We start from the raw sequence: 14,405 nt of genomic DNA, 5'->3' as shown, positions 1-14,405 counted from the left end.
TGTCGCTCTGGTCTAATATGCTGGACTTTAAGACATTCCACTCCCTCCTCCCTGCTCACCCCAGAATCAAGGGGGAAGGGGGAGGGGTTGTTAATCTACCCAAATAACTGATCCTACTGTACATTCAACAATCTGGGCTACACTTGTATACCACAATAATCTTGTTCTAAGAGGTTTTCGCACCAACATTTCTGAAATGTGGATGGGTCTACAAAGGTTTACAAGGCACACTGTCTTCTCTTGAAAAACTGTTATGAAGTCAATACTGAGTTACCGCCTATGATGTCTTAGATCACGGGAAATACTCCCAGTGTGCGTATGTCTCTCCACGAGTATGCGTGAACAGGAACGCTGTGTCCTAGCAAAAAGCCTGGACAACTTCACACGGAGTCCTCATCACTGATCTGAAGTCCCTCCATCCCTAAGATGACAAAGGAGGAGGCCACAAAAAGCTGAATGTTTGGGAAGTGGCGAAAGAAAAGGCAACTCGCCCTTTTCCACCGGAACTCTAACTCAAGCCCATGACCTGAAATGTGGAAAAACATTTACGGAGCAGGAAACACGGGGGGTTGCGAAGAACAAACGGCCCGTCTGAGCTGAGGATGAGGGCAGATAAAGCACTGTACCGAGGGACGTGGGGCTCAGTGCCCGCTCGCCTTTCTTCCCTGTCCAATTTCTGGCACGCCAGGCTGTCAATGGCCTCACCGCTCAGCCGCACGGGGTCCAGCAGGCTGTGTCACGCATAAACTCCCCCACCTGAAGCCTTTCGAATGGTTATTGTCACTGAGCAAACAGGCTTTCATATTTCATGAAGCAGAGCAGGGCGGCTGCTACGCCTCTAGGCTCTGCAGACAGCCTCCTTGTTACGGTTTAAACACGTGATGTTCGGGAAGTGTCTACACGGAATACACGTGACATGCACACGGCTGGAGCAGTGAGCGCCTCAAACTCCAGGACGTTTTATGAATCAGCCTGCAGACGGGATGGGAAGTCTTATTCCCACTTCCCTCTGCCTCCTCGGCTTTCAGTTATCCCGAGGAATCAACTCTCATCACCTTCCGGCACTAACCGTCCACAAATTCTAAAGACAGTATTAAAGGGCTCACGAGCTTGCGTGTATGGTATCGCAGCTGTTACATACTGTATGTTCGTGAACAGCATACGAAATCAACATACTCCAAAGAGTATGAGGAGCCATCAGTTTAAAACGTAAAGACTCCAGCCTACTTTATTCATAGGGAAGTCCACCACTACATCAGGAAAACTGTCACACTGAAAAAAAGACCATGGATTCAAAAAGTCTGGATAGCTCTTAAATGTTTTTCCCCAAATATACTTTCCCCAGCAATACAAAAATACAATACAAGAGAGGAAAGATGGCAATTTGCTTGCAAAACCACTTTTTCAGAAAAAGACAAAACACAGAATACTCTTCTAAAAAGTCATTTTGCAGATGTTGTTTCTCATCTCGCACTACGTGGATTCATATGACCTCTGCGATTATTAGCGCTCGCCCCTGAGCGGATAAACATCACACAACTCTGTGATGGTCTGGGAGAAAAGATGCAGGGCACTTGAATTTTTCTAGCCATGATCTCGAATTTGCTTATTATTAGAGAAAGCAGGAGTAAATACAAAAGGGGGCTATTTCGGTCAGGCAACGGCTAATGCCAAGGAGGGAAGGCACATTCATACTTCTCCTGACTTCCCATGTAATGAGTAGCAATTAATTCATCTTATTGTATTTGCAAATGCCAAAGACTCCATTCACATCAAAGAAAAATTTTTCAAGGCTTTTACCATTGTTCATTTTTAAATGTACTAAGCTATATTTAGTATTTTATAATTGTCAATAGTGTTGCCTTTAATTCCGACGTGGGGCTTAGCATCATAAAAGACCGCAGATGAAGAGCCAGGTGATTTGTAGGTATGCCTGCCGCCTCTACCAGGAAGCCTGGCATTTAGGTCAGCTACAGCTAGGTCTGGGTGCCGGGGGGGAGGTCCCCTTCTGACCACGGCCCCCTTTCCCCTGGGAGGCGACAGCAAGAGGCAAGAAGTCAATCTCCCCTGAGAAGCCAGAGGAACCCACGCCGGAAGCAAGCTCAGGTCTGGCTCCAGACTGAGTATCAGCTCCCACCACTCATGTGCTCTGTTTAATTCGAACATGCACGAAGATGGGGCTCAGCTGAAGGAGACATCAGCGGAAGCATCTTTAGTTAGGGAACTGAGCCCTCTTCCCTGACCGGCCTTCTTTAGGGAGGCAGCATGACATCATGCAGGGAGTTTGGGCTTTGGTGCCAGCTAGTCCGGGGATGAAATTCAGACTTGTGACCTTGGGTGAGTCACCTGGCCATTCTAAGCCTCTGCCTCCTCATTTCTAAAACGAGGACAAGAACCACCACCTTCGGGACTGCTTTGGGCACTGCATTAAGCACACCCCATGGTGCCCACAGCCCTGCCATTCAGTGAACTTGCAGTCTAATGGGGCCCATGTGACCAGAATGGCTTAGGAGCCCTGGTCCCGACTCCATACCCTTTCGGCACCATGTCCTCTAGGGCACTGTCTACACTGGAGGCCCATTAACAATGGGATGTCTTTAGAAAGGGATAGAAGTGGAGACTGAGACTGTTTCTGTTGCCTTTAAAAAGCAAACCCAGACCTGGCTGGGTTCACACAGAAACATGCATTCAGTCCTCTGGTTTATAGTGTGAGCCCTGCACCACCACACCGCCGATGAGCGGTCCTAACCCCATCACACCCAAGCACGAGAAATCACCGGTCTCTAAACTTAGCTTTAACTCAGTTCAGTTAAAAACAAAGTAGTGAAAATATCACTGGGGAGAGAGGGCGCATGCCACGAATGTGAAAGAACCCCGTGAAGATGGGGAGATGCCAGGAGAGGCCGTGTATCATTTCCCAAATCCCACGGCCAGGCCAAGCGTCTTGGTGCTGGTGCGGAGGCCAAGCAGGTGGTCGTTACAGGCTTCCTGGGCCTGGCTACCTCGGACAGCCCACGCCTGAAGGAGTAGAGGGGTTCAGGGGGCCGTGGGGAGCACCAGTGGGTGAAGTGAAGCATGTCTCCCCCGTGGACAAGTCCATTCCTGGCTAGAACCGGTGGTGATACAACCAGGAAGGAGCAGTGTGGACAGCAGCAACGCCCCCGCGAAGCTCCTGAACTCTTCAGGAGAATTAAATCAACAATTTGAACTTTAAGCTCTCTGCTTATTGGAAGGAATGGCAGATTGGAAAGAATGGCTTGTTCAGAAATCAAATCACAAAAGGCCAGCAGGGCGAGAATGAAGAAAACGGCCCCGGGGAGCACATGTAGCTCGTAAATTAGTCACCAACGACTGGACACAATCGGACAATCTCAGGCCTTTTCTGTCCAACTGGCATGACGCAATGTCAGCAAGTATGGGCTTTTCTTCCAGAGCTTGACACGAACACGTCTACTGCCTAAGATGTATTCCTGCCGAGCTTAGGGCAGAATGAAGACCTCCTTTCCTTGGGGAACCATCTGGAGTTGTGACCTCCCCAAAACGCACTCCACACCACAAGTGGTCTGGTCCATCTTCTCAAGAAGATGACGGTCCGCAGTGTGGCTGCGGTCTGCAGGGTGCCCTTCGGCTGCCGTGAGGAAAGGAGGCCTCTGGGCAGGGCCGGGACCGCCTCGCAGGGCCACCGAACATACAGAGATACTCGGGGAAGCTCTAAGTAGGGACTCTGAGTGGCAGAGAGAGGCTGCTTCCTGTGTGGACAACACTTCTGCATGGGATAATAAATCCCTGGAGCTTAAACAAATAAAAATAGTTAATGGCCTCTTGGTCAATTAACGGTGAGTGAAATAATTCAAAGGAGGGAATAATTCATGAGTTGCAGCCCAGTGTTCAGACCATACCACCCACTGCCTTCTCAGACAGGCTGCTGCTTCTCCCCGCCCAGCCAGAGATGGCAGTGGGGGGCGGGACGAGGGGGAATGAACCTGCTTTGGGGGACGGCACTGCAGATACGGCCGGTGACACAGCATCCGAGGGAGGGAAGTCCGCATCCTTGGGATTCCCAAATGCACGTTTCACAGCCCCACGGGTCACCTGCACGCTGGACCTGCGTGGCCGCCATCTTCTACCTTAGAACTAGAACCAGGCCCCCGAAATCCAGCCTTGCGCCTGGAGAGCGGTGGGTCACAAGGACCTTGTCGGGGCCAGGGACCACAACATGGCATGCCCATCGCTGAGAAATGATTCCCCTCAAAGCTAAGCTCTATTTTAGACTAGCTAGCTAGCACTCTGATTGGTCTCTTAAGGCACTTTAGCCAAGATGATTGAAACAAAAAACTGGAAAGCGTATAGTTTAATGTCCAAAATTCTGGCACGCTGGCCACAAACGCCTTTTATTCCCCTATCCATCTTAGCCCGCTCTTGAATCTCTGCACTCTGCCGACCTCCTCACCGCTTCTCCCTACTGTCCCAGTTTCTCTGCCCCTGGTTCTTCATCTCCTTACATCACGCCTCAACCACTTCAACTGCCCCCTCCATCTGCTTGCCCCTCCCTTATGGTTACAGTCTGTGCCCAATGTCATCCCCACTTCTCATTCAAGCTTATCTTGGCTTAGGCTGCTATACATCGTAGAGAAAAAGTCTCATGTTGGTGGCAATGGCTTTAGCACAAATTCAGAGTAAATGATGGATAAAAACCTAGATTCATTTTAGGACAAGGACAAAAGGAGAAGATAGTTTTCACTGGCTCTATTTTCTTAGGGAAATAAATGGCAAGGAAAGATACTGTTGGTGGGGGTGGGGAGAAGAGGGAGACTGAGATTGGCTGGGGGAGGAGGCTGGGGAGAGGAAACTGGAAAAAGTAAGAATAATGTTTTGGGTGCGCCTGGGTGGCGCAGTCGTTAGGCATCTGCCTTCGGCTCAGGGTGTGATCCCAGAGTCCTGGGATCGAGGCCCACATCGGGCTCCTCCGCTGGGAGCCTGCCTCTTCCTCTCCCACTCCCCCTGCCTGTGTTCCCTCTCTCAGTGCTGTCTCTCTCTCTGTCAAATAAATAAATAAAATCTTTAAAAAAAAAAAAAAAGAATAATGTTTTGCCATTTGATTCATTCCACTGAGAAAAAAGTTAAAGGAAATACGTCCTAATGAAAATGATCATTTCTAGTTGGTACGAACATAAATATTTTATGGTAATTCTCTGCACTTTTTAACTTTGTTATATTTAATATTCAGCAGCCCAAATTCATAGTTAATTCTGACGCACACCCTCAGTGAGCTGCCATGACTCTAAGGGAACCCAACCTTCAAACACCTAGTTCAATGCTGCTACTGAAACGTGTCAGCATATACTTTTCAGACTTAGTAAGGACAGGAGTTTTAAACATAAACTACTCTTTAAAAACACTGAGGAAGGAAGAGTTCACAGCAGTCACAGTGGACTGGAGCGGGAACCAGCCGCGGAGAGCGGGGAAGAGTGGATGTGAGCCCTGGGGGGGTGTGCCCCCCCCAAACTACAGCAACCCCTGAATTAGGCTCCCTGCCTCCAGCTCTGCCTCCCTGCTGGCCATCCCTCTGAAAACAGTGGGAGAGAGCTTTCCAAAGCTTAAATATGAGCGGTCCCCACAGGCTCCCCATGGCCCACAGGTGACCCTCACTCTCTTGCAGGTGATCCGGGACCTTCCCGTTGGGCTCCACCAGCCTCATTCCCATCCCGTGCCTCCAAGTAATGGTGTTCTTCGTGATTCCCCAAACACCCCCATATCTCGGACGGGAAACTGTCTGCCTTCCTGAAGGCCCAGTTCTAACGGCACCCCCTCCAACAAGGCTTTCCTTATTAATCCTCCCACACTCAGAACCACCCAGTCTTTTCCCCACTGTTCCACTGCAGAGTCTCCTAGCTGCGAGACAATCTACTGGAAATCTAGTATTTCCCCAAATGCGGCCAAAAACAACAGAAAAGTTTAGTGGTCCTCAAGAACAGAGACTCTGCTTATTCCACTCTCTATGCCCAACATCTCATCTACTTGAGGGTCTAGGCAATACTGGATTCTCAATGAAAAGTTTGCTGCACTTAATCATTTCTGTGCTTCATAAAGTTCAAATCTTTGTGGAAATCTTAAACTTCCCCAAAACAAATTTTGCTATGGAAGCTAAAATTAGGGACGCCTGGGTGGCGCAGTCAGTTAAGCGTCTGCCTTCGGCTCAGGTCATGATCTCAGGGTTGTGGGATCGAGCCCCATGTCGGGCTCCCTGCTCTCTCTCTCTCAAATAAATAAAATATTTAAAGAAAAAAAAGTTAAAATTAAAGCCACACATCTTGGGGTGATCTGGCCCACCAACAAGCACTTTGAGAACCACTTCTGCAATCAGCCGAGGCATAAAGCTGACCTTTGGAACTTGTTTTAACAGATTTTCAAGAGCTTGACTTTCATAGCTAGGATGACTCCTCTTCAACTGTGACATGAGAATGACCACTCTCTTCGTGAGTCTGCTGTCTTCAGAGGAATATGGCCGAGCACACTGCAGAGCTCACGCTGCCCTGAAAAGGCTGCAGGAACAGCGAAGAGGAAGTCACCTCCTTCTCCCTTTGCCTAAGGAGGGTGGTTTTCAAACCTTACTCAGTGGAACAGCCGAAGAGGCCACTGCTAAGGGTAAAAGAGCATGAACTTCAATTACTCATTTAGGGGTGTCCGGGTGGCGCAGTCTGTTAGGTGTCTGACTCTTGGTTTCAGCTCAGGTCCTGATCTCAGGGCTATGAGATCGAGCCCTGCATCAGGCTCCCTGCTCAGCTCAGAGTTGGCCTCAGATTCTCTCCCCCTCTGCCCCTCCTGCTTGGGCTCTTTCTCTCTCTCAAATGAATAAATCTTAAGAAAAAAAAAAAAAAAAAGAACAGCATTTACTCATTTATATATTAAATGTTTTGACTAAGATTTCAATCTGAAATATGAGTTTGTGGCTTAAAAAAGGCTGGAAAGCAACCAGCCTCAAGAATTCCAGCACACCCTTCCCCAGGAAGGAGGGAGGGTTAGAGGCACAGGGCTCACATGGAAGCCACACCCAGCAGCGGCCCCAGGTGTGAGCAAACCACTTTTTTCAGCTCCGAGGGAGGACAGAGAGATGAAGCTTGGCTTCATTCTTCCAAGGAGGGCTACAGGCCTTTGCCCACCCCAGAGATTAGAAATCCTTGACTTGTAAGCATATGGAAAAATGCCCAGCAGCAGGCTGAGGCCAGCAGACAAGCACGGGTCCTGAAGCGGCCAGTCGACGGCCACCTTCTCTCCAGGAGGCCTTGCTACATCTTCTCAGGCAGAGCACAACATCTCTGTGAAGTCTGGATACTTCCTGCCTCCCCCACCGCCCGCCCAGAAGCTATCCTCGCTGTCTGCCGGGATGGCTTCAACCTTCTGTAGTGACTTGATCTCGTTAGTGTGGGAGGCCAAGACCACGTGGCTATCAGCCTGACCCCACAATGAACTCAGCCAGGAGGCTCATCCCTGCCTCCCACAAAGTGCTGTTAGACTCCAGAGCTGGACGGGAGAACACGGAAAACTGGCGAGATTGACCTCTCCTACGAGACCACTTCCTGGGGATGGCTGGTCCGGAAGGTTAAGGAAGGCATCGCTAACGTCAAATGCCCATGAGAGGTGAAGGCAGCAACATCTCTGCAGGCAGGCGACAGCCAGTCTCATTCTCCCGGACTGTCCTAATGTCCTCTGGGTGGTGACCCAGCAGCTCTGTGGCTAGGACCTCACTTGCCCTGAGTTACGGATGATCACCGCAGGGTGAGTCACACACGAAGCCCACACGTGGACCAAGGGCTCGAAGTTAAAAATTCACCTTGCTTCTAAAACGTGGGCGCTGAGGAAAGGTTCGGTAGCAAAAGCTGCATGCCTAGCTCCAAGGGACTCGAGTGGCGACATGGGGTGCGCCGGCGTGAGGCCTTCTGCTTGAAAACCTTCTCCCACCTCCACTGGATGCAACCCGGCCCAAGAGAGCAATGGTTTAGGATTCAGAGACTTCTGAGTTCAAATCCTGACAGTGACGTGTGCTAGGCTTGGGGGCTTTGGGCACATCAGTTCAACTCCTGGAGCCCTGGTTTCCTCCATGTTATTCCTCAACCTCTGAACAAGGGAACTGACTTGGCAGTGAGTTCAATGGAAAGAACATCCAAGAAGCTCTCTGCAGCACACTAGCTCCTGTCTTTGCATTCCCATCACCAGGCGGCGCGTCCCTGGGATTCCCTGCACGTTTGCCCTTGGCTCTTTCCGCGAACACTTATCCCACAGTGCCCTATATTTCCCATTCCCATTTCCACGGCCAGCTCTGTGAATAGGGGGTTGACTGTGAAATGCCCACCGTGATGAACACCATGCCCGGAACGCTCCATTGATATTAGCTGATGGGAAAAACAAAGGCCTCCCTTTTTCCAAGAATAATGTGGCAGGGAGGAAGGCAAGTAACGGTAAGAAGATGGAGGTGGTTCTTGGAGCTGATTGGTACCCTACTGCCCCTTTTCCGCCTCCTCTTTGGGTCTGCCCCAAAGGAGAGTGGGCCAGGGCTGACAGGAGGGGGAAAGTCACCTTTTCTTATTTTGTAAGAACAAACGCAAATACAACCATGTGTTTGTGTGTACACGTATGCATAAAGTAACGGTTAGCTGTTTCCACCGAGGAAGACTCTTCAAATTCCCAAATGAGAAGAAGAGCACTTCCTGCATCCCATGGGGGTCCCTTCTGGACAGGAGAGCTTTATTCATCATGTACCAGGGCTTCTGGTCCAGGGCTGTGTGCCCTGGTGAGTCGGTAGGAACCACACGGATGGTACAGAAATAGAGCAATTCATAACATCGCAGATGGAAACACAGAACTGATGTCTGTAAACTTCTTTTGTACATCATTAATTCATTAGCGCAGAGAAACAGAGTCAGAACTTCAGCAAACGCTGGGGTAGTTACATCCACATAGAGAGGACGGCACCTTTGGTTAAAAAGCAGGATCTACGAAGTTATCTTAGTCTTCCATTGCTCAGCCAGTGCAGCTAAAAGCCAGCCACCATCAGCCACACGTGCGAGCGAGCCAGCATGCTGCCCACTGCAGAGGGCCACCAAATGCTCCTTCCTGGTCACTAGTCCTGTTCCACAGCCCGCCTTGTTTGCATAAAAAAAAAAAAAAAGTTGGAGGACTTTGGGAAGGATCCCAGTGTTCAGCATTCGGTGCCGTGAAATCACACTCTGCTCTTTAAGTTTAGCCCCAAAACAAATTTAATTAAATTATGGGGAAAATCAGAACAGAATGACAGCAAAAAAAGGCAGGTGGGAAAGGCAACAATATGCGTTACAAATTCATTTTTATTATAAAGTAAAGCTCGTCTGTGCAAACGACAATCCCTCTGCATTTCTGAAATAGGGCATTATGGGGAAAAAAGTCACATATGTTTTACTGTAAATTTCGGAAAGGGAGAAAAATAGGGAAAACTTGCATTTTAAAAACTGTCAATGCCTCCGTTTTTGCTGTGAAATATATTTTCAGAAACTGGAAAATGAGACACACGTAAAGAACAAAGTAAACTCATGTATAAATGGAATTGCAAACATGGGTTTAATGAAGAGCTTTCCCATCTCTCATTTTTTTTTTTAGGGTCTCACCTCAAATTTCTTTTTAAATCACAGAACCGTACACTTAAAAAACAATATTGAGCAATGTGGAAGAAATCTGGCAGAAAACACTCTCTGTGTTTAAAGAACACATGAAAAATTACATGAAAAAACACGTTTTTCGTTAAGTATTCTTTAAAATACATAAAAAGCGTAAAATAACGTCTAAATATTCTTTTAAAGTAATTTCATGATAACTACTCTGGAAGTGATTCTTACTTTATTTATTTACTATTTCTACACTAACTTTGTGTCTCTGGACTGTTTTCCCCTCTCCTAGCCCAGGGCTGTTTGGTGGACATTTGAAGGTTAAAAAAAATTCACGTTTCTGTGCTGAAAAGTTATCGAGACCAGCTCTCTGCTGCATTTGCATGGTTATTAGGGACACACAAACACACGCGCGCGCGCGCACACACACACACACACACACACACTCTGAGCTTAATGTGAGGCTAGTACAGAAAGAGAGATTAGACACAAAGAAATGTAAACAGCTCTCACATGCGAGGAAACTAGGTTACGAGAATCCCAGCAGCAGGCATTCACCAGTCACCATGGAAAACAGGAAGTGAGATGCGTAGCAACCACAAGCCAAAAAGCAGGAAAGCGCATACCTTTAGCTTGGAATGAAAATCACGAGATTTCCTTCTGGCAAGAACCTGAATGTGACTAGACACCTGCAGGGTAGGGGAAGGGAGGAAAACAAAGGAAAAGCCTGTAACCATGGAGATGAAAAGCCCCCTACAACTGGGCAAGCCAGACGTACCTTAATGGCGGCTTGAATTTCTCGAACTTTCTTTCTTGCTAAGACCTGTATATGACTAGACACCTACATTGTTCGGGTTTATGAGGGGAAACAAAACAAAACAAAACAAAACAAAAAAAAGGAAATCAAATATAAAATCGCTACTCCTTGGGAGGGTTTTGGGGTGGGGGTGGGGGGAGGTTATTTGCATCTCAACAAAGCTCTGCAGTTAGGAATACACAGTCCCAGCCAGACACCAAGCCCCCAGCGCTGCTCTAAGCTTTTCAGACTGGGTCATCACTGCAGTGACTCGATTTCGGGATGAAAGTTAGGCGGCTCTTAGTTTTCTCACCAGGGAGAAATCACCAGCACGGGATGAGAGGGGGAGAGTGGGGTTGTTTTCTCTATGAAATTTAAAAGGTGGGGCTAGAGGTAAATGAAAATATTTATAGCTTCTCAGCATCAGGAGGGAAAATCCCTTCTTCTCAATTTAGAAGAGACGATCCATAAATTAGCACATTCTGCACAATCAAAAAGCTGAAGCTGTCGGTTATATTCTGATCTCATTAAGAGCTCTGGATTCTGTAGCAAATGTTAAAATAATACTGACATGTAAATTAGATCTCAAAGAGAAATGGAAAGACCCAGTTAGCAGAGCAATTTTTTTTTTTGCCCTTATAAATATCTTTAATCCTTCTACTCTTTTGGATATTGACTGGGCGCCAAGTGGATTTGCATATTATTACAAAGCGAAAAGTGTGAATACAGCCAGCCAGCCATCCTGTTAGAAATCTGGGTTGAAAACCACACGATTTGCTGAACAACAAATTCACACTGGAGAGGTATCACCAACGGCTGCCTAAAACCATCCCCAGGATGCCGGGGTGTGGAAAGCCAGCCAAGCCCAGCTTCTGAAACACAACGATTCCACTGGGTAAACAAATTTGCATCTCTTTCAGCGGGACTTGGTTAAATACAGAAGAGTCCCCCACTGAAGGGGTTTGGGCACATGACCAGAGCTCGGAGACCAGCAGACACAGCTCAGGTCCGGTGCTTTTCAGCACGTTGGGAATTGGGTCCGTCTGTTTCAGAAATTAGAACCTTCCATTTAAAAGTTCAGCAACTCAGACTGAGAGGCAGTTACTTCATTTTCAAATACTCTGCTGACTATAAAAACAGGATTTAGGGTCATAAAAGAGCCTTTTATCTTTGAGTTTCAATGATTAATTTTTTTTCCAATTTGCTTTTTCTTTTTTTCCTTTTTTAAAGTACGGAGAAGCAGGAATGCCCCCCTCCTCTTCACCCCTCCATCCGGCTCCTGCTTTGACTTGTTCTCACCCGAGTTTTGCTCTTGCGTGATTCTCTGACTTGCTCAGGGCCAGTGTCCACTGTTGGGGCTGGGGGGGGGGGGACATCCACTGAACAGACAATGCCCTGCCTCTGCACACTGGCAGGAGGCCCCGGCCCTCTGTGCTGACTCAGCAGCCAGGCTCCCGGCAGGGGCACATGTAAGCATTCCTGGGGAAAAGCTCTCCCCGCCATAAACACTCATGAAAACAACTCATCACGGAGCAGAGGACGGGAAGCTGCTGCTCAGTTAACGAGACCACAGTTGTGCCTGCTTTTTGGTTTGATGATAGTTTTTTAAAAATCCATGCCAGACAGATTCCGCAGAGTTCAACATTAAAAAATAATTTTGTTCTGTTAGCCACTCACCGACGAGTTTGGTTTGATATTCCCCCCTGCCTCTTTCCTTTCTCTCTTTCTCTGTTTTCCGTTAAGCACGAATTTCTCATCCGTTCCAGTTCTGAACTGGGTCAGGGGTTTGGACTGCTTTACATCAGAAGGGCCAAGGAGAGCCAGGGCCCGGACAAAGGGCAGAGCAAAACTCCTCACACTGCCCTGCACAAAGGTTTAGGCTGTAACTTCATTTCCGTCACGGCAGCTACCGACCAAAGGCCTAGCTTCAGGGGCAGCCGTTCCCTGGACACACACCACTCGGTATTAGGTTCAGGCCAAGACTCACGGCTGCTGGTGTTACTGTGTCATCGACATGATGACTCATGGGCAGCGGTTCCAGGATTTTACAATGCGAAAAATCTTCAAGTTTCACGACTTCCAAGTGTATTTGCACCTGCAGCTTCTGCGGTGTTTTACAGATGCGCAGTTTGGGAAAGAACTAGAGGTATTAAGCTACGGTCCAGGAGCAGTGCCTACACTGTCCTGCACAGTGACACTTTCCCAGATATGTGTAAGAAGCACTACGGAGACCACACAGTGAGGGGTCACTGAAATGATGAACAGTGAAAACTGAGCCAATTGAAAACACCTACGACACTGACGTCCTTACAGGGAACTCAAATTGGGGGCTCCTAGGAGCCAAAGCACAGACAGCCACTGCAGCCAAAATGCCTCGTTGGGGCCATTCGCTGACATGCACAGTGTCCAGGCCGGTGAGTTTACCTGTTTTCTGGTCCTCGTCTTGCCTGTCCTGAGTTTGATGTATCTGGCTATCAATTCATTCCTACCTGAAAGAAAGAAGAATTTACAATAAGATGGGTTACCTTAAAAAACAAACAAAAACCCAAAAAACAGCCTTGGAAAGCTAAGAATTTAGATTCAAGACTTTTGAAGCTGGAGCTGTACACTTATTAACGCTAGAAAAATAAAACAGTACAATTGCTTGCAAAAATATTTACTAGGAGAAATTTGGCATGAAAGGCATTTAATGACGAACTATGATTAGCAACTGAGGATAGAGATGTGCCTTTTTGTTTCTTTACGTGCTGGTCCCTAAAGGGGTGGTCAACCTGTATGAGCAACAGACAGAAGGATGTGGGTGGAGCCCACAAACCTGTTTCTGTTCCCGTCTAAGCTCTCATGCCTGCTCCTCCTCACCCAGGCTTCTAGTTAGCTCCCGTTAGAGTCAGTATGGCCACTGGAGACTGAACTGCTCCCACCATACGGAGCAGACAACAGTACGAAAGCAGACAGTCCCTACAGGTAGTCGCTGTGCTAGTAACTAACTATACGTAAGATCTTGTTCATGGAAAAGAACAGCAACAACAATAACAAAAAAAGACTTAACCTCCTCAGCTTTATAACCTGCAGGGGAAAGAAAATAACTAAAAGTACACACTGAAACCTCCCGTGCCCCTCCCCCACTAGGAGGCCGAGAGGTCTCAAACAGATCATCTGACTTCGAACAACTGTACAATGTGATGGGAGACGACCCCAGAGCTGAGTGGGGAGAGGTATCACTAACAGCACATGAGTAAGAACCCGCCCGTGCAGTTAACTACGGCCCTTAACGGCAGGGCTCGCGGTAGGGTTGGTCTGTGCTGTCTTACTTCCCAGACAAGGCTGCATACCCGAGGAGGGCAAGCGCTTTCTCTTTCGCCCCGAAGCCTCCCTAGCACCCAGCACGCTGCTGGGCACCCAGAAGGAACAAATGAGGAAATCACCCGGCCTCTGGTGAAAGAGAGGGACCACACCCCCCAGACCTCCCCTGGCGGAGTAAAGAACTGGCCACAGAAATGATGACCAACCTAAGTGTGTAAATCTAGTCGGAGGATTCTCAAGACGCCCTCGGCACTGCCTAGACATCGGCTCCTGTCATCATGGCTCTGTCTGCTGCCTGCCTGTGTTAGGACCACGCGGGACAGGGTCACCACTGGAAGGCAGAGGAATCATGGAATCCTGGGGCTGGCAAGTTCCTCTGGGTCATCTGCTCCCACTGCTAGAAGCCTCAATTCTTAGAAGCCTAACCAAGCACTTCTAGAATTATGGAAGCAGTCTATTTGACCTTAAAACATATTTAAGGGGGAGAGGGGAAGACTCTTCTTATTTGGGGCTTCTTATAACTCTCATCCCCAGATTCTCCTTATTCCTCTGACAAGAACGAGGCTATGCACATGACTGACTTTCAGCTATTAATGACAGCTCTCAGGTCTTCCTGGAGTTGTACCCAAGCCAAACCTCCTCTGTTCCTCTGCTACCTGTGACAGCTTTGG

At 48.2% G+C, this 14,405-nt stretch overlaps 1 protein-coding gene across 18 annotated transcripts in view; it reads right to left on the bottom strand.

The window, feature by feature from the left end:
* The window catches only part of TEAD1 (TEA domain transcription factor 1), a 260,007-nt gene that overhangs the window by 62,529 nt on the left and 183,073 nt on the right, over positions 1–14,405 (bottom strand). For 11 of the 18 annotated variants that reach the window (XM_048213483.2, XM_044379696.3, XM_057317462.1 and 8 more), the window contains exons 3-5: positions 12,856–12,920; positions 10,414–10,476; positions 10,262–10,324 (exon numbers count right to left, since the gene is read on the bottom strand). In XM_048213483.2, coding sequence (XP_048069440.2) covers positions 10,262–10,324; positions 10,414–10,476; positions 12,856–12,920 — 191 coding nt within the window. The remainder of the gene's footprint in view (positions 1–10,261; positions 10,325–10,413; positions 10,477–12,855; positions 12,921–14,405) is intronic. The other 7 variants (XM_057317459.1, XM_057317460.1, XM_044379694.3 and 4 more) reach the window with 2 other exon arrangements.

This window comes from Ursus arctos, unplaced genomic scaffold (assembly GCF_023065955.2).
Source record: "Ursus arctos isolate Adak ecotype North America unplaced genomic scaffold, UrsArc2.0 scaffold_23, whole genome shotgun sequence".
Taxonomy (NCBI): Eukaryota; Metazoa; Chordata; class Mammalia; order Carnivora; family Ursidae; genus Ursus; species Ursus arctos.
This window is presented reverse-complemented; position numbering and strand designations above follow the sequence as displayed.